The 21,567-nt window shown below is 32.0% G+C and overlaps 1 protein-coding gene across 2 annotated transcripts in view; it reads right to left on the bottom strand.

The window, feature by feature from the left end:
* Nucleotides 1-21,567, bottom strand: part of LOC145246061 (intermembrane lipid transfer protein VPS13A-like) — a 468,532-nt gene that overhangs the window by 261,523 nt on the left and 185,442 nt on the right. For both annotated transcript variants that reach the window (XM_080107901.1, XM_080107902.1), the window contains exon 7: nucleotides 21,014-21,073. In XM_080107901.1, the coding sequence (XP_079964027.1) occupies nucleotides 21,014-21,073 (60 nt within the window). The remainder of the gene's footprint in view (nucleotides 1-21,013; nucleotides 21,074-21,567) is intronic.

Raw genomic sequence — 21,567 nt, 5'->3', positions numbered from 1 at the left:
ATTGTTTATAAATCTCTAAATATTTACCTATAAAAATTGTTACCCCCTCTCCCCCCGATTACTGTAAAAACACATGTTAAATCTGCATATATTTTCTCAAATGCAAAAACGCACTGGGGCCTCACCATCGGATATAGTTTAAGGTCATATCCTGGACCGATTTGTCTTGTTTTTTTACCAGCCTATAAGGCCACAATATTTAACTTTTCAATATTTGACTCCATTTCTTTTAGCCTATTTTTCTTAGATTGATCTTTGCCAATCATAATTGGCTAATATTCTGAAATGAGTTTCGATTATTAATATTATTTGGATTTTTCGAACTGTTCTCCTCTTGAGTGTTATTTTCCCAACATTTCAGTCAATGTAACCTCCAAATCATCAGGTGTATTTTGTCGAACTCAGGAATCTACACAGAACAAGCTTTTTTATGGCAGCAATAAGTAAAGATGATTTCCGTCACTTAAGTTCTAGCTTATCTCTTCAGCCATAAGACTTGTTTGATGTCAATCCCCAGATAATTAAATTGAATATTTGGCAATTCTCATTTTGCCGTTCTTTATTCATTATCCCTGGATTATTTTACACAGGGTTCATACCTATGTCCATTTTCAAAGATATTCAAGGCAGTCTCCAGACAAAATTCAAGTTTTCAAAACGAAATTTTTAGTTTGTTTTACAATCCACAGCAATTCCAAAAAATTGGAAAATCAAATATAAATGTTACTATAGCAAATAAAAATGTCTTTGCAACATATCTGCATCATTTTCCAGTGTATTTAAATGCTTTTTATTTCATCTCAAATATTGACTTTATGGCTTTTAATTCCCAACCAAGATGGCTGCGGTATTTTTTTTTTGTTCGGCCAGCCAAATTGTAAATTATAATTTAAAAATTTTTTTTCTTTGGTTGGTTGGTTGGAGGCGGGGGGGGGGGGAGATTCAACATTGGAGAGCCGTCTACGCAAGGAAAGTATTTGGAGGGGGGGGGTATTCATAGCGGCCATCACCACTCCTCCCCATTTTGTGCCCCCCCCCTCGCCCAAAAATTAAATTCTAAATGAGAACAAAAATAGATGGAGATTTGAATCTTTATTATGAAACTACACAAGGTAGTTTTGTGATAAAGGGGTGTAACAATACTGTGCAATTTAAGAATGCATTTTGATTGTATTTTCAATATTTAAAAAATATTTTAATGATATTTTTTATTAATACTTAAAATAATTTAGTATTTATTGATTTCATTTTTAATACTTTGACAAATTTTTGGTACTCCTGCAGTATTTTACCCACCGATTTCACGATCTTAGCCGAGCGTTGATCGACATCCGTCGTAAAACGCCGGAACATGGCGAGCGGTACGATACTCTATCAGCCAATCAGGGCGCTTCAAACGAACGCGCAGCAGACGAATAATTTTCTTTGAAATTACACACATAGCGTTTCATTTCAGTTATTTTATTGTTTCAAAGTAAAAATACACAGCCTTTCATTTCAGCTATTTAATTTAGCGATTAAAAAAAAAAACCGGGAGCTGTTGGAAACATACGCGAATTTATGTGGAGACAAAAATTTTGACACAACCCTTTTGTCTCCATAATAAATCAAATCGCGGAAGGCTACCCGGTTTGGGAAGGAGCTTCTTCTTTCCACATCCTCTGAAAACCCTTTGCTCCCTACTTTGCCTCTACAGTCAGTAGAAAATCTTCCAGTCGGAACTAAAGATAAACAGTAATTGTTGTCCCCCCCCCCTACAAACATTACTGAAAAAAAAAAACAAAAAAAAAACATTGTTGTTACTGTTTAATAACGTTTTGTTAAAAACAAACAAAAAAAAAACATTGAAGTGTTTATTACTGTTGCTTACCCCCCCCCCCAAAAAAAAAAGGTATCGGAAAACAAAATGAACCAAAAAAAAAAAAAAAATATTCAACAAAATAAATTTATTTTACTTTAAAAAAAAACTTACGGTAAGTGTTTGTGATTTATTTTATCCAAATTTTTTGTATTAATTTTATCCATTTTGTTGTGTGTGTGTGTGTGTGTGTGTAATATCTTTTCCTTGTAATGTTGTTGCTAATTCACATACTTTTTAGCGTTCTTGCACCGTAGCTCCGAATTCTCGGCTTTCGTCGGCGTTAACGCCGAAAGCGTTCGTCAACGCTCGGCTAAGATCGTGAAATCCGTGGGTAAAATACTGCAGGAGTACCAAATTTTTAAATACAAATTTTCAAGGTCTTTTCAAGAAATTTTGAACACATTTCCAAGGATTTTTCAAGGTAATAATAGAAATAAGGCCATTTCAAAGCAAAAGTCAAAATTCAAGGACTTTTCAAATCCGTATGAACCCTGTTACAAGGAGCAAAAATTGGGAAATAAGCTGTTATAATGCATTCCAAATTTTGTAAACTTTTTAGTTTTTAATCCTTTATAAATTGGTTTATCCATTTCGACATATTCAACCAAATTTATATAAAGAAAAAATGCTGAAGATAAAAATTCTGTCAGAGTAACATTTTCTAAAAATTTCAGAAAAAAAAAAAAAAAAAAAAAATTGATAAAATATTTTGACACTGAATCATTTTCTTAACTAATATATAAGGCAAAAGAAAGATGAAAGGTAAGATGAAAAGGTGAATAGAATGAAAGAAAAAAAACAAAATAAAAAAATAAAAGAAAATAAAAGAAAATAAAAAAAGCAAAAGAAAGATATAAAAAGAAGAGAAAAATGAGAGTCACTTCTGATGACCTAAAGAAACAACATCAACCGTTGAATTTTTTTACTTTTATTGATGGGGTGGTTGGACTAGACAAAAAGATTACACAAGATTCTTTAACACCAAAGATATTTAAAAATGAAATTAAAACAACAATCATGGCCCACTTAACTTTCCAAAAAATTAAAATGTATAAATCGGTACAGATAGCAGAGAGGAAGAAAAAAAAGAAAAGAAAATGTCTCTCTATGGAAATAAATTTGTGTTCTCCCTTCCCTTTAACAAATGCACATTGGTCTTTATTATAGAGAATGCTTGCCAGATGATTAGAATAGGAGACATGCTTCTACAGCTAAAAAGTGACACAGCTGAACGGAACATGCAGTGCATACGACTATAAAAAGTCATAACACGTATCACATTTTATAAAAAAAACAAAAAAAAAACAATTTTCTGTATCTAACAAAAAGGTGAAAAAAAAAATGTGGACTAATTAATTAACTAATTAATTAACCCTATTAAAAATTCTGCAATATTTTAACAAAATGTGGGTGGGGGTTAGGGAGAGGCTAGTTTTATTTTATGTACAATTTCTATCACCCAGAAAACTTAAATTGCATTTCTGAATTTGTTTTTAGAGGATTGACAATTCATATTTACATTATTCAGACTACTGTTCTCATCTTGAGTGACATTCACACAACGTTTCCATCTATGTAATCTCCAACCTTCATATATATATATACACACATTAGTGGTATATTGGGTCCATAAAGGAGACAATTGCTGTAGAAAATCTTGAGTAAGAGTTTAAGGCATAGCAAGAATAAAGTTAAAGGAAAAACAACCAAACCGTCCAGTTAAGTATATCTCATTTAAATTTTATAGGCAATAGGGCATCTTCAGATAAGCAGGCAGTAATATTGCCTGTAGGATTGAAATAAATAAATTTATAAGATATGGAAACTAAACTTTTTGATTGCTTTTCTTCTTTTAATAGGTGTATATATGTATGCATGCGTGTGTGCACGTTTTCTTGCTCCAGAAGTTTCTTTTAAAATTTCAAAGTAAAACTCAAGGTAATGCTTAAAAAAAAAAAAAAAAAAAAAAAAAAAAATGGACACAAAGAAAATAAACTAAAAACAAAAAAAAAAATGAATTTGGTAATAACGTGAAGGAAACAGTAAAAAAAAAACATGGAAACTCCAAAGACTAATATTAAAAACAACAATATCCAAAATAGATATGAAGTGTTTGTAAAAGGTAACTTTTCACTTGCTGCAATGATTGATGCATTTCACTCTGCAGACATTTTGCAGAAAATCAGAGAAAAATCCTGTGAAGAAAACCAGCTTTTTAAAAGTGAATTAGATGTTTTCTTTGCGAGGTTCCTTTAAAAAAGAACTGTGCAGAAAAAGAGAGAAAAAAAAAAAAAAAAAAAAAAAAAAGTATAATTTGTATTATTTGAACTTCTGTTTTCATATAAAATGCTATTCTCACAATATTTCAAACTTTTTCAGGGTATCTTGTAGAACTCGATACACTAAGGAATTTTGAACAGAACACTTTATCTAATCCAAAGGAGTAGCTTTTTCAAGTTATATCAGGCATAACAATGAAATCCTCCCTAGATTCTGAACTGATTCGCAACAGAGAATGCTTTGGGTAGTGCCTCTTTAGCTGTGACAGGAGAGTTCATTGTTCAAACTCCTCAGCTTAATATTCACAGGCAAAAAATATACTGAGGCTTCTGTAAAGAAAGTGGGCTCCCTATAATGTGCTAGAGAATTACTCACAACTGAGAGGATCCTACAAAGTCACCATTCATCCAAGCATGGATGCTTGTGGCCACATTTGATCTGATGCATCTACCACTATCCTCTCCCTCTTACACATAACCCAATGTGCAGGCTTTACTTGTTTTGGCAACCCACTCTTTTCTGGGGATGGGGGAGTTCAGACTCTGGTGGGAGGTCTTTTGGTGCTGCAAGAGCTTTGTTGTTGTTGCCTTCGACAGAGTCATCCACTAATGCAGGTAGAAGGCTGCTAGTGGTGTTCCTCCAAGGCGTGCGACAGTGGTAAGGCTCTTGTGGGATGGTAATTGCTAGTGATTGTCGTTGCTTTACTTGCAACGCTCTACCTTTGCTATCACCTCTCACCATAAGGTAAAAAGCCTCAAGTCATTCTTAGAATCATGTGTATCAAGCACTGAACTATAACTGTCAATTAGAACCAACTAGCCCGGGTGTTTGAATGTGCGTGTTGAGCAAAAAAAAAAAAAGGGTAGTAGGCAGGCAGTCTCCCAACCCGTACCGTGAAAGCGGAAAAAAAATGTTAAAAAAAAAAAAAAAAATGTGACGTCTTTGCTATTGCTGTCCATCGCCAAACTGGAAGTGGCGAAGGTTTAAATTACGGCTAGTCAATCGAAAAGAGGGGATGATTTTCGAAAATATCTGGAAAAAAAAAAAAGCAACCCCTCACTGTAGAAAAGTGCCCAGTTGAGGGTGAATGAAATTAATGTTTTTAGCCAATTTTTCGTTATTTTACCATCCAAAGGGTCGAGCTTCAAAATGATACGAATCTTGTGAAAATTTGTCGCCTCTGTCGAAAGTTTTAAGCAGACATACAGGTGAGATTTATAGTTTACATTTATTTATTTATTTTTTTTATTCTGTTTCACTTCAAGCAAGAAAAATTGACACGTGGAACATAAGCTACTATTTGGAATCATGTCTAACTACAGATTAGGGGGAGTTGTGCAGAAAAATGCTTGTTTACATTACATTCCAACTTCTTCAGGTTTGTACAGTCAGGGAAACGGGGAGGGAATTCCAAAATCTAGTATTCCGAGAGAAGAAACTATCAAAGTAGAAGGCTTTATGGCATCTAGGTGTTTCAACAGTGAAGAGGGAGGATTTTGCTGCTTGTCTGGTTGGTCGGGAGTATGTATGTCGAGGGAACACAAGTGCTACGAGCTCATCAGAGCACAGGGATCCAACATTGCAGTGATGGGACAGAAGTTGGAGCTTAGCTGATAGTGTGGAAGCTATTAGATTTAAGACTCTTTTTTGAGCCCTGTCTAAGAGTAAAACGCTAGCGGTAGACGCACCAGCTCAGATCTGGCAACAATACTCCATGCATGGGTGAATTGTGGCTTATTAAAGATGTGGAACACTCCCTGGTGAGAGTAATTTTCTAACTTAGTAGGAGCCCACCTTCTATGCATAGAATATGGATGTAATGCAAACTAATAATCAGTTTTCTGGAGGTTGAAGGTTCAATCCTCAGTACAGGTGACACTGGCAATATTTATAACATACATAATTATGTAAGACTTTCACCTGGCCATGGCTGATACATCTGGAAACTGCTTGTGAATTTCATACTCCCATGCAACTTCTTCCTTCAGAGGAAAACGATTCAACCTGCATAGGGTGAGTGCTGCTTTAATACAGTACAATACATGGCTGACGAAACATATCTACTTTGCGGATTAAATGATTTATGTACAGATTCCTATGTCTGACAAAACACACTTTAACATCCGCGTTTGTGTTAGCCAAAATGCGGGAATAACATCCAAGATGAGAACAGTAGTCCAGATATTTCAAATACAAATCATCCATCCTTATCTAAAAAAAAAAAAAAAAAAATTGAAATATAAAAATTACAATAAAAAAAATGTACTGCGAGTAAAAGGTATATTATCAATAAAACAAAAGTAAATAGACATCCTGAGTGTATAAAATCTTTTAAAACAGACATTTGCTTGATCGTGTGAAAATATATAAGAGTAGGATCCCAAAGGATCTTCTTTATGATGACCTTGTGCAGACCTCAGTTGAATTTAAAACAAGTCTGAAAAAAAAAAAAAAAAAAAAAATCTAAGTTGTCTACAAATAGGAAAACATTGGCCTCTGTTTTAGTTCATGAATTTTTTTTTTAAGTGGATTAAGGAGACTCGACTTCAGAATTATATTAATTCTAGATTAATGTTCTGGAAATACAGACTGCTTCCAATTCCAACCTAGCCAAATATTCAATCTAGAACCTGTCAGTCAGTCACTCGCCTCCCCACGAAAGCAAAGTTAGACACAAGGTCGATTTTTAATGTGGGGGGGGGGGAAATGGTGGCGAGGGGTGCCATTCAATTAAAATTGCCTCAGTACAGAAGGATTTCTCATCCACTGATCAGAGACAGAAAAGATGAAATGTAATATTGGAACAGATACTACACTTTGCTTCTTAGTCACGAGTGAAGAACATCTATAAGGACAATGATTTCAAGAGGACAATGATTTGAAAAAAAAAAAAAAAAAAAATGTTTAAAAGAAAATGAAAGAAATACAAAATGACAAGAGTAAAACAAATGAAAATCATTAAAACAAAAAAAATGTCTGATCTTTAATGAAATTAAAATAGACAACTAAATAAACCGAGGATCTTAAAAAGTAGCAGCAGCAGCCAGTGAAAAGTTATAGTGATGGAAAAAAAAAAAAAAAAAAAAAATGAAACAGAAGTTTTGGCTGAAAAGCTCTTATTGAATACATATATACTTTTCTATACTGAAGAATCACCGCTTATCAAGGACCACAGGCCACTCGAGGATAAGAGTTGATAAGTTTTCCAGAAGGAAAGTGAAACAGCAACTTTAGGATTGGTAATAATGGTTGCAACTAATCAGAATTAGATTATTTAATAGAACAGCTCAACAAGAATTTGTTAACATTGGACTTGTAGATGACCAAGCTATAGTCACCTGGGAAGCAGCTATCATTATTCCACAGACGGATAGTTTGTTGAAAAAACTTTCTCCTTGAATTTTTGTTTGGTTTTAGGTACACATGTCAAAAAAGGAAAATTATTTATAGTGGCTGTAAATTTTTTTTGAAGGGGGGGGGGCATAAGTTGGAGCTCAGTCGAGGACTGAACGTGAAAATAATGATAGAATAGAGAAAAGGGCTTTAGGAAAGAGAAGACGACAGTCCCACTAGATTTCAAAGTCAGTTTGTTCAGGCAGTGAAGGGTTCTCCAAGTGGAATCTCCACGGATGTGATAATCATACTTAGTATGCATTTGACTCTTATCTATTACAAAAAAAAAAAATTGTAAAATTATACACTTTATAATACCGATATTCTTTAAACTAATATGTGATGCCATATCCACAGGGATACAGTATAATCACGTTGACACACCGGTTCTTGTTAAATCACTGAAGTTAAGCACCATCAAGCCTAATCAGTATCAGATGAGTGACCATTTTGGAATACCAAGTACCGTATGTAGGATGATGTTGAGGCTTCCTTACAAGAACTACAAAAACCTAATGTCATCATTTCCTCTAACTGGCATATGCATGCGACTTTGTATTCCTTAGGCACTTCCTCCTTTGGAGGAAGCTGGTACAACTCTTCTAGGGTTAATGCCAGTGGCTTCGTATACATTCTATCAAAATTGACATTACAAAAAACAAAATACTTTAATTCTTTTTCAGTGTTTGCACTTTGTATTTATTTAGAAGAATAAAATTCTCATCTAAAAATATTTAAATCAGTAATTTAATTTTTCTCAAATTATTATTTCTGATGAGTTACAGAAAGGGATAAAACCCACCATTGACTTTTATAATAATAGAGTGGTGGGTTTATTTCTAAATTCACTTCAAGTGGCCGGTGAAGTCTAAAGTGGTTGTCAGATTTGACATTTGCCCACTCGCTTTATCTCCGACCTTCTTCAGATATTGGAATCCGAGTTGAATTCTAACACAGAACATTTGTTATGAAATAGAAAGAACAGAATGAATTATCTATCTATCGATCTAGCCATCTGTCCATCTTGATCGATCTAACTAGAGAGGTAGACAAGAGATGGATATGATGAATATTTATAAAACCTGTCAAAATATGACAAAGCTAGATCATAGACAAGTTTACCGGAAGGTCTGGTCAGCTGATCAGATCTACATGTGTCACATGATCGGGTTAGCTGGAGATCGAGGAGTTGGAACTTGAAATTGAAGCAGAGTGGTTGGGATTTACGGTTGTCTCTCCTCCCCTCTTGGAAGGGAGTGACGTGTCTCTCAATGTAGACTGTTAAAAAACAAGCAAAGAAACTCGCTTTCCATTTTCATCTGCGTGACACCCTGGAAAGTGAAATAAAAACTAATATGAAAACCAATCATCGTCTTGGAGTCTATGTGTTTCGTCCAAAAGATTCCAGCCCCATCCAAGAACAACATGAAGTCAGGATGGACCAGGTTCAGTGAGCAGAGAAGATAAAGGTATGTCAAAGATACACATATGACCACACACTGAAGCCTATGAACATTAGACGATCACGAAAGAAACACGAAACGTATCCACCTATTTACATGGGTGCCGTTCATGTTAGACAACGTAACACGTTGAATGGAACCCTTTTTTTCACAATTGTATGGCTTTCATCTGCACGGAGGATTTTTTTTTTTGGATGTACAATTTTACTACTTACCACTATGAATCACTACTTCTGACTACATATCAATAATCCAAATGCAAATTATCAATCCTCATCTTCAAAATTCAGAAACATTTTTCACATTTTTTAATACCCACATATATTTATACATCAGAAAATGGTCTCCTGAACCAATAACAATAAATTTTCTAACAAAGTTTAAACAGTTATAAGTTTTAGTTTATTATGTTACTGTTTCACACAATACGGGACGCATCATCATTCTCTTCAGCTTAATACATTTAATTTTTATTACTGTTTCACTAGCCAAAAGCTACTCGAGGATAATATTGAGACTGATTAATGAAATGAACTAGTTTGAATATTTGTGGAATGGTCCATGACAGGAATTTGTTCACATTGTATTTGAAGATGACCATGTTGTAAACTGTGAAGAAGCAGTCCTGTGATAATGTATTCCACAGATGGGATGCTATGGCAAAGAAACTGGAAATTCCATCTTATGCTAGGCACACAGAGAATTAGGATGATAGAACAAGATCAAAGGGAGCTAACTCCTTTTCTGTTTCAGGTGGAGTTGACTCGTCTTACTTCTTATACAAGTTCTCAGGGGGGAGATGCGAGAACGGGATGAGAGATGCTGGCAGGTGAAAAAAAGAAAATGGATGACTTTGAATCCGGGTAAATGAATATGGTGATATACTACTTGTCCATGATAGCTGTGACACAAAAACTCAAGTAATATCGGACTAAGACCGATAATTTAATTTTTTATCATTCTATGCATCGCCTCCTAGTAAATAAAATATCAAGTCAACTGTGAGTATCTTCATTTCTTTCAATACTTTCTGGCATTCATGTGCTACACAAAAATATACACATACATCCGTTTTCGGACATAATATTCTATAAGGAATTAAGTTATATGTCAAACCCCCATTCATAACACGAGGGAAAGAAAAGTTTTTATGTGCTGCAGAAGAAAAAAAATTCCTGCTGTGCATGTTTTATAAGGGGACAAATGAGATTGGAACTTAATCAAGCACCTGTCATGGGAATAATAATTGGAAAGAGACTAGGAAAGTCGTTTGTGTAACAGCGGTTGTAAAGAACCAAAGAAACCCTCCCTAGATTCTGAACTGATTCGCAACAGAGAATGCTTTGGGCAGTGCCTCTTAAACTGTGACAGGAGAGTTCATTGTTCAAACTCCTCAGCTTAATATTCACAGGCAAAAAATATCTTTTGCAAAGAAGGTGGGCTCCCTATACTGTGCTAGAGAATTACTCAGAGGATCCTACAAAGCCACCGTTCACCCATGCATGGAGTATTGTGGCCACATTTGATCTGATGCATCTACCACTATCCTCTCCCTCTTACACCCCAAAAAATCTCAAATCTAACAGGTCCTAATAGGTATCAACCAACCTCTATCCTATCATCACAATGCCGCATTCCTTTTACAAGTACTTTAATGAAATATGCTCTGATGAACTCGTAGCACTTATGTTCTCTTGATGTATGTACACTCCTGACTAAGCTGACAAGTAGCAAAATCTAACCCCATTCAGTGTCAAGTTGCCTAGATGCTGGAAAGCCTTCTACTTTAATAATTCCTTTCATGTACTGTTAGACTTTGAAATTCCCTTCCTGTTTCTTGCTTATGTGAGTGTACTAATATGCAGAAATTTAAATGTATGCAAACAAACATCTCGCAGCTCAATTTCGCACATATATATGATCCAAGATCCAAAATAGTAGCCCCTCACATCCAAATGGTAGTATGCCTTGTTTGGGGTGAAAATGCATGAAAATAAATCAATAAAAATAAATAAACAATAATATTAATTAGTTTATATCCCTTTCGATTTTAGAAATATCCAATTCATATCGTTACGTTACAGTATATGCTATGCATGGAAGAATCTTAAACATTTAGAGGAATTTGTTAGCTACATCCATAGCTAAAATTAATGTTTACGTTTAAATAAATAAAAAAAATAAAAGACAAAAGACAAGTGAAACGCAAACAACATTTATGTGTAATTTACATCACTTAGTAAATAATGGTCTTCTAAATCCTGGAACCAAGAGCTTTAGCCAAAACTTCAGGTTTTCTATTTATCTTCAGAGATTTCTTGCATGTGAACACAAAGGCCACAACCTAACTTCACGTACAGTCACAACAAAGACTAACTATTGCATATATCTATATAAAACACAGTTATATACATATATACACGTTTACAGTTGGACTGGTATCACAAAAAATAAAATAAATGAAATAATAATAATACAGTCTAACTACCACTTAACTAAGAAATGACATGTCGCACTCAGGACACGTGCTTACCTTCTCTACATAAAACGAAGGGTCGATAGGCCACTAAAATACATGAAATTTTAAGGAAAAAAAAAAATGATTCAGAATTTTTTTTTTTTTTCTTTACTAAAATATAAGTTAAAAAAAAATTAAAAACTTATGGTGCTTTATTTTGCATAATAGCATAACGACCGAGAATTGCCACTTTTGGCTTAGAATGTGTTCAGTAGTCACTGATGAATTGTGAAAATTGGTTTCCTGCGTATTTTACACGCATTAAAATCTAGGTCAACACATAAGAAATTGTGATTTCTTTCATTGGAAGCTTGTAAATTATTTTTTAATAGAAAAATATAACTAGAATTTTTTTTTTTTATTTTACAAATACGCAAAGGAAATAGTTTTAAAAATATCCCTCATGTTAAGAATAGCTTTCTAAATATTTAGAAAGCCATTCTTTACATGAGAAAGGGGGCTTTGTTAACTATTCTGTACTTTCACCTAAAAATTTAATAAACAAAAGAGTGTATAGAAAAGGTAATTTATAGAAGGCAATACAATGCAGACATTTAACTGATAGACACTGAAGCAAATTAAAGCAAACGCGCCTTCAATAAGCTTCCAGACTTTTTTTGGTATATGCACTTTTATTGATAGTACACACATGAAACTAGTCCCTTTCAAAGTAACTTCCTCCGGCTGCAATGTACCATTCCAACAAATTCTGGAAGGCCCCATGGAAGTGTGTCAAAGACCCTCATCACAATTGTCTCATAACGACAGCCTCTAAGGTGCTGTCTAAGCTTAGGGAATAACCAAAAATCACAAGGAGCAAGGACTGGACTATATGGAGAGTGAGGAACTGTCTTGATGCCCATCTTGGTCAAATAATCTGTGACAAGGATGAAGTTGTGGACTGGTGCATTTGTGCAAATCTTCTGTGTCTTCAGTTCCTCACGAATAACCCTTATCCCTGAGTGGCCTTCGGGCCTTGATAAGTAAAAAAAAAAAACTGCACATTTCTCACATTAACATTAAACCATACAGTTATTGTCTCTAGACACACGACAGTCCTTATTAATGAAATTATTTGGTCAATCAACCCTGGTGTTCTGACTTCCTTACTCCACCCACACCTTTCATCATCCCTCACAGACTCTCTGCCATCCTTGAATCTCTTATGCCACTCAAACTGATGTTCGATTCATGCAAGATGGTCCAAACGCAGTCTGAAGCATTCCATACGTTTCTGTGGCATTATTCCAAGTATAAAAACAAAATTTTCTTGCATATCGTTTTTCTAAAGTGTTCTCACATCTAGATTGCTCTTTTGAAATTCACCAGCTGTGACAATCAGGCTTTAGTAGAGTGTATTCCAATTCCTGCTGTAGCTGTTCATTTGAACCTGAAATCATAATTGGTCTCTCATCTAGTAAGATGTAGAGCAATAACATACTAACTTTTCAAGAGTCTACGAAAATTTTAAATGATAGTATAAAAAAGTCTGGAAACTTATTCAAGGCACCTGATAACTGGGACAAGGTATGCAGATTAAACTTTTATTAATATATATATATACTTTTAACATTACATTGTATCATTACTTGCATCAGTGTGGTCTGATGAAAGTTATGTATCATATTCCTGGAAAGTTTCGTTTTTTTGAGACCCGTGTTTGACTTTAGAAAATGTATTTTTGTCTAAAATAAAAGTTAACAAAGCCTTTGACAAGAACATGATAAATATAGCAGGAATTGACTTTTCTAATTCACACCTGATGGGCGAACACATTCTTAGCTAGTAGAGAGTTCTTGCATGTTATGCCAATATACGGTTTACTTTCTATTGAGACAACTGCAAAATATGGACAGCTCAAAATAAAATAACAGGAAAACTTCTAAATATATTTTTCAGTGGAAAAATAGCGCATGTCAAGAATTACAGAAAATAATAGAATTTTAATTAAAAAATAAAAGCACTTTGTAGACTCTGAAGAGTAAATTAATTTTATTTATGACAAGCCAGCAGATCATTCATATTAGTGTGACAGAGTGCAGATGTGCATATGCATATGAAATGCGAAATGACATAACTGTAATGGAAAAAAAATAATAAAAAAGGAGAGAGAGCATGTTAGAGAAGACGATTACGTCAGAGATGCCACTGTTGTAACGAGAAGTCACGCGTGACGGGAGAATGAAGAAATGTTGTTGCATGAAAAGGTGAGTTAGAGTCTGTCATGGTCTCCTTTGCGACAGACTGCTACAATGTGTGAATCCCATGTGTAAAATAAATATTAAATGAAGAATTAAGGGGTTGACTTGTACGATTCTTACGTTTGTTCCCACCCCTAAACGAAATAATCTTTTATGTATTTTTTTTTTCCTACCCCGTTGCAATTAACCACCTGAAGACGACCAGAGGATGAGTTGGCTGAAATGTGGTGAAACAACAACTGTGAAGATAAGGATGACAATCCGCAAAACAATTTGTACACGAAATAATCTTTTACAACCAGTTTGGCTCAACACGAATGCTGGGGTTAGAGTGTGGACTGAATAGTAAATTAATTTTTTTTTAAATTTTACTAAATTATTAAAATTCTAACTAATTTTCCATATTTTTAGGTTTATATTAATATTTTTCACTGATAACTAAATATATGCAGAAGTCTTCTGATTATTTTATTTTGAACCGCTATATTTTACTTTAGTCTCAAAGAAAAGCACCATTTTTTTTTTTTTTTTACTAAATACAGTTCATGAGTAAATAGATACAAGAAACAAAGATATTTCAAGAAAGCAGATATCTTGCAACAATATCAATTAAGAATTAAGGGGTTGACTTGTACGATTCTTACATCTGTCCCCACCCCTAAATATTTACTACTAAATGTTTTTTTTTCTTTGAAATACTATCGATTAAGTATCAAGTTTTCAGATTATTTTTAATTACAGGTTACAGTTTATTTTTATTAATACTATATAGTCACCGCTTATCAAGGCACAGAGGTCATTCAAGGATAAGGGTTAATGAGTGTCAGGCAAGACAACACTGATCATCTGTGATGGTGGAATTTAAATAGGAGCTAATTATTTTAGAGGACAGTTCAAAAACGTGTTTATATTTAATGAGAACAACCATATTATAGTTATTTGGTAATCAATGCCATGGTATTGTGTTCCATAGAAGCAGTTCTAGGAAATTAACATAAAATTAACTTCGTTTTTTTTTTTTAATTAATTAAATACAGAAAAAAGAACTTGTTTAAAAAAGTCATTTTGAGATTTCGAGTAGAATGTTTTTTTTCTTCTTTTTCAGTTAATGTAAGTATTTGGAGTTAAAATGATATAATGATCTAAAGATTTATAAAAAAAAAAAAAAATGAACTATAAAAATCAAATACTTGTGAAATCTTGACAAATAAAATTGAAAACATCGTTATATAAGATTTTAAATTAAAACACACACACACACACACATATATATATATATATATATATATATATCTGAATTAACAGGTTCAAAATCAAAATGTGCAGATATTCAGGGCAGACGTTTCTACTTTTTTTTTCAATTAGAATTCAGCTTCAAATGCTTGTCCTTGTCAGCATTTCATTGGTTAATTTAAGTCATGTGACAAACATTTTCTTTTTAAATATAAAAGAAGCCTGATCATCTTATACAAAACTTACAAAGCAAACACTTCTTACTTAAAAATTGGAAAAGTAATCTTAAAAATTACTTTTATAATCTGAAAACTTGTTACAGTTTTTTTTTTTTTTAAGAACTTGGGGGGGGGGTAAAAAAAAAAAGTAAAATTCAGTAATATTTTTTAGGAGATGGGAACATAATGTACATGTCTGCTGAGCTGAGATTTTGAGAGTAAATGAGAATGAAGCAACAAAAAGGATAGGGTGGTGAGAAGTAAAAATGTTATAGGTAATGAAAAGATTGATTTGTATAAAAGTCAAGGTGAGGGTGGGGGGTCGATTAGGGTCACAATTTTCTCATGAACTGTTTTATAAACATTTGTTAACATGACCCGATCTCTATCCAATTTCTAAAAGAGACAACAAGCCTTTTCATTTTTTACAAATAATTGAAGAACACATTCTCAACAAATATACAATAAATATAAAAAGAAATTATGAAAACAAAATTTGGGCAGGAAAAAAAAAAAAAAACTAAAAGAATAACCCTTCCTCAAATTTCTGCCACTTGCAATGGGGTCTAAGAGAAATGATAATTACGGTTGCTTTTAATTATTTCAGTTATCAAAAAGCAAATGTGTAAAAGATATAAAAATGGCAAATGTAAAATTAAGCGATTGGCTGTGAACAAACAAAAATAAAACAAAATGGTCGACTTTGTTGAATCTTACGTATTTTGCTTATTTTAACTAGCTGTCATTACCTAAAATACTCATAAAATTTTAAACTGGGTTATATTAGAGTCATTAAAGACAGATTTTTAAACATAAGATGAGTTTTATTTCATTTTCAAGGGTATAATACATTAGATTAACTTTATCTCCATTTTGTTAAGTATACAAAGATGTTTATGGTTATATGTACAAACTACACTCCTAAATTAATTGACTGATCATTATGAATTTTGAAACATAGCTGCTAGGTGTAAGGGTGAATACTGCAAGTTACATTTAGTTTATGCAAAGGGGCTAATAGAAGTGGAAACTCTTTGTGAAAATTCAGATGTCTCCAGTCACGACATTAGATATATTAGACATAAATTAATAAATATTCCAAGTTTCTATCTCTCTAAAGTATTTTAATGGGGTCTTACAAGGCATAATGACACAAACTCCCATTTAGAAAGTCAAATATTTCAGATTTGCATTAAATACATTATCATTGAGAACCAATTAAGACCTTTAATTTTAACTTTCTTTTAAGACCAAAATTTTAGGTATTCTCTGGAATAAAAATAATGTAATGAGTTTTGTTAAACATTGGAATACAAATTAATAGCATTATGTATTTTAATCCTCATAAAGGGACATAATAGTGCGTCGAACATTTTCTGTTCGGAGAATTAATTGTACTTATCCTGAGATAAATATTCTAATTATATACATTTCAAGTATATATACACATAAGATAATTTATTGTGTATATATTTTAATTATTTATTTCAACAGTGCTCAATACATGAATATAACTTAGAAGTATGGAAATATATCTATGGCAATTAAGCTATATAGGTATCCATGTATTATTTGTAAATGAAATCAGACTATATAAGTGGATGAAAAGTAATATGTAATATATATATATATATATATTAGTGTGTATGTGTGTGTATTGAGGCAGCATTTTTTCATTGAAGCAAACATTAATTAACAATTCTCTGCTTAATACTTAAAAAAAATTTTTTTTCCAATTCATATGCTATAAATAATCTCTAAACTTTACAAGCAACAGAAAACTATAAAGTTAATTTGGTTGAAAATTTTATCACTAATCATTCAACGTTTAAAAGCAACTCTTTTTAATAAGGTTGGTTATTTTATGGCATATCAACCCTTTTCAGGTTATTTAATGCCGAATCCGGTGAATTTGAAGAATTTTTTTTAATAGAATATAGTTGTATTTTGCAAGTCAGTTTCTATTTAACCCATAGTTGGGACCCTAACAGGTACTACCACTCCAGGTCAGAGTGGACCTGGGAGCAATGGCAATTAAAGGGTGGCTCCACACTCCCCAGAGCCCACAAGCTGGGGCCTCACCATCGGATATAGTTTAAGGTCATATCCAGGACCTTTGAATAAGGAGATTGTATTCAATTAATGTGACAAACGTGTTAATTCATTTTAATATTTTTGAACAATAGACATTTTACTTTTCATAAAATGGTTTCAATCAAATACAAGATTGTAAAAGTCATTTGATCTATATCAGATTTATTTTTATTATAAAAAATTACACACCAGAAGTAATCTAAATTTAAATATGTGCAGTTACATTGAAACGGTTAGCACCAAAAATAGCTTCCAAATTTTATTGATCAGTTTTGTCTGATTTTCCAAGCAATAATCATGTTAAATTAACTATATTAATTTAATCTGATTTTTGTGGATTTTATTTTTATTTTGAAAATAGCAAATATTAATTTGTGCTATGATTTGTGGATTAATTTTACTAGTTAGCTGGAAAGTAAAAAAAAAAAAAAAAAAAAAAAAAAAAAAAAGACTAGGATAAAATTTGGCAGTCATTCTGGATGCTAACCACTTTAATATAACCATGAATGCATTATAATGAAAATTACTTGTAAAATAAATTTCATAATTTATCAGTTTCAATGTTTTTTTTTCACAATAAGATTTTTAACTTTATCCGTACAGAATTGCTTCTATTTTAGTTGAACAGAATCAAGAGATTTAACTTTCATATGACACTTCATGGTAATGATTATGATAATCTATCAAAAATGCAAAAAGAATGATTAAAAAAGAAAAAAAGAAAGTGCTGCATGTATTTCTATTCAAGCAAGAAAAAAAAAGTGTACAACCTGAGCGAATCACTACATAACCAATAAACTACAAATTTGCCAAGAGAAAAAAAGCGGGCAGAAGTGTAGAAAGGCAAAGCACAAAAATCCAAACTCAAAACTGAAATAAACACAAAATGGAACGAAAAAATGACATAATTTGAGCCACAGCTCAATGAATGTACAATATCTTTTCACAAATAAAAACCGCCAGATTATAAACAAAATATTTGGTAGAAGTCAAAGGAAAAATACAGCAATTAAAAAAAAAACAAAAAAAACAAGCTCATTAAAATTTAACAAATAATTCCTTTTTTTTAATTATATTATCAGGCAAAGGTAAAGGTGCTCTCAATCTTGACAGACTATGGATACCCACCATAGGGGTGTCTGCGCATGAAATTTTGGTGTCAAGAGGTACACAATCTCCAACCACACTTCTCCTGAGTCGACATTGTTAAATACCAGTGGCACATAGAGTATATATATGCTCGGGATGACCGGAAACAAATGCTGAGATAAGCGGATGGAGAGCCCATACTGCATCTAGAATTCCCAAATGGTCACCCATCTGATACTAACTAGGCTCAGTGTTGCTTAACTTCGGTGATCTGACAATTATACAATATAATCGCGTTGACACACAGATTATCTTGTCAAAAATTTTAAAAATTATATTAAACTAGCTGGTTTTGACAGTTGACTATAGCTTTCCAAATTGTAACCAATATAGATGAAACAAAGTCTTATTTGTCAGACATACCCCCCCTTTCCAGCCCATTAAAGGGAACAATGGAGTCTCAAGATATGTGCTTCTTTCAGTAGACAAATTTACTAGTCACAGTTTTAACAAATGTACCACAGCTTTTAGTCAAAAAGCAGGTGGAAAACGTCATCTGATTCATTTAGGCATCATCCTTGAGGACATATTTTTTTTTTGCAGATTGCCATCTCCATAAACCTGGTCATGGACAAAAATTTAATATCATTAATATCATTCAAGTGTTGAATATCCGAGCTAGATGTACCAGAAATGTAACCCAGCAAGAATAAAATACACTTGATAGACATACACATGGCCAGAACAAACAAAACAGTACATTGTCAAAAATAAAATAACTGTTGATGGATTCAAAACCACTTGCAAAGTCTATGCTAGACAAAAAGTTCAGCTGCAAACGGAAATAACCCTCCACTAAATAAATGGCTGAGGGTTGTGGCGACATTGACAGTGAAATTCCAAAATGGGCATTTGCAGATAGATTATTGACATGTATGCATCTATTATAATAAAGTTGTATTCATGTCTGTTTGGTTGTTTGTCCAGTTTGGTTAATATATACAAAAGGTACAGTTTCATAAATAGATTTTAATACTGAAAATAGACTTATATATACTTTTATTTTTGCATGATTTCTATATACACTATTTCTTCAAAAGGAATAAACATTCAAGAGATTATCTCATTTGCATATTACATTAAAGAAAATCTGTTTTAACAATTAGCTCTGAATTTTTAAAATCGAAATTAGTAATAGAATTATTTTAAATATTCTAAATATTATATAAATTAAATTTACAATCAATTTATTCCTAATTATTATTATTATTATTATTATAACTAAGATCAGCTGCATTTAAAAATAGAAATTTTCATTTAACCTATAAGTTATTTCCCTTTAAGCTATGAGATTTTATTTCCCTGTTTGAATTTCATAGATAAAAATGGCTGTTTTATCCTTTCAAAAATCTAAAATATGGCCAACTTTAAGAAAAATTGTAACAACTTAGGATATTTGGTGTATCTTAAATAGTATGTGACTAAATCCTCCACCTGCCAATATGTTTTGACCAGGCAATGTAAACCAGTGTGTTAACATGACTATGACATTCTTTTAAGCATAATAGAAATACTAAACAAATGGGTAATATTTAATTTGTATAATTATCATAGCATTGATTAGAAAAATTATATTAAAAGTGTTTTATCATCATACATATGCTTTTTTATATAGTCAAACAGATTAATTGCACTAAAGTTGATTATTGTCCAAAATTCTCCATATATTAAAAACAAAAGTAAAGAAAAATTTCTATGCTGTATATATCCATGATGAAACAAAAATATTCTAAAAATTATGTAAATTAATCAAATTTTAAAGATAAAATTTTATGAGTAACAGAAGAGCGACTATCTTGTCTGCCATTTTACAAACAAACTAAAAAAAAAAAAAAAAAAAAAAAAAGGGAAGTAACTCAATTCAAACTTCGATTTGTTATAATGCTTATGAATTCTCATTCATCACTTACTGATTTTTTTTTTTTTTTTTTTATAAAAATAAAACTACATGATCAATTTACATGATTTTTGAAGTACAATGTATTTTTTCACTGGTCATACAGATTGTTCTTTTTTTAATATCGGTGAGATTTTGGTCAAGAAACAAAATAAAGTGTTTCAAATTTAAAAGCTTTGATAAAAATATACAAAATTAAAATATTAGAAAATTTTTTTTTAAGTTTATAATAAAAAAAAGGAGGCGGGGGGGGGGCATTAATATAAAATAAATGACTCACCTAACCTGGTCATTTTTGGTAAAAGTTTCTATTTTCAAATATTTGTGTTCGATTTGTAGAGGAAAATTGTTGCCTTTGCAGAACATAGTTGAGTTTTGCAAAGGGGAATATTTAATTTGCATAATATTCATGGTATTGATTAGAAAAATTATATCAAAACATTTGTGAAAAATTTCTTCCATCATACTTATATTGTTGTATACGTTTACGCTAAAACTGAATAATCACTAAAAAAATTAAGCATTTCAAATTTATAAGCCATGATAAAAAAAAAAGCATAGAAAATATGGGATATCAAAATTTTGGAAAAAAAAAAAATTTTAGTTTTAAGTATTTTAATGTTAAGGTTAAAAAAGAAAAAAAATATTGAGGTAAAAATAAACTAAATGACTGAAAAATACACATAAAAACAACAAAAAGATATACCTTATAAATTTGTGAAACTGCTTCTTTCACAATGCAAGGTGTCCATTCTTTGTCTGTTGTCTGGTAAAAAAAAATAAATAAAAATTCTTATTAGAATATAAATAAAAATAAAACAGCAAGGTTTTCTACAATTTATATAATTTATGTGTATGAATATAAAATAAAGCTGTTTTTTTTCCCCTCCTCTCAAGTTAAATACCATAGGACTAAAAACAGAAGCATCTCACAAAATTCTAAAATAAACACTTCCAGTCATCACCTGATGGATGTTCCCAAAAATTATCAGTAGGTTTCAATAAATTCTATAATTTCCTACATTAATTTCAACTAAACTGACTCTCAAAACAGTCATAGGAGTATATTTCACTCAGCTATAAAAAATACTTACACTCCCCCATATTTCATCAGGAACTCTACTTCATAGGATCCACTTAAGAGACATTGTTTCATTTACTTATTTTCTACTATTACCTTTTGATGATTACAACATTTCCCCAGGTAAATAAACTCTAGAAGTGCAAGTAATGTTTAGTTTCAGAACAGTTTCTGATGGT

The sequence above is a fragment of the Euprymna scolopes genome, chromosome 23, assembly GCF_053919585.1.
Source record: "Euprymna scolopes isolate OS-2025 chromosome 23, ASM5391958v1, whole genome shotgun sequence".
NCBI classification, from domain to species: Eukaryota; Metazoa; Mollusca; class Cephalopoda; order Sepiida; family Sepiolidae; genus Euprymna; species Euprymna scolopes.
This window is presented reverse-complemented; position numbering and strand designations above follow the sequence as displayed.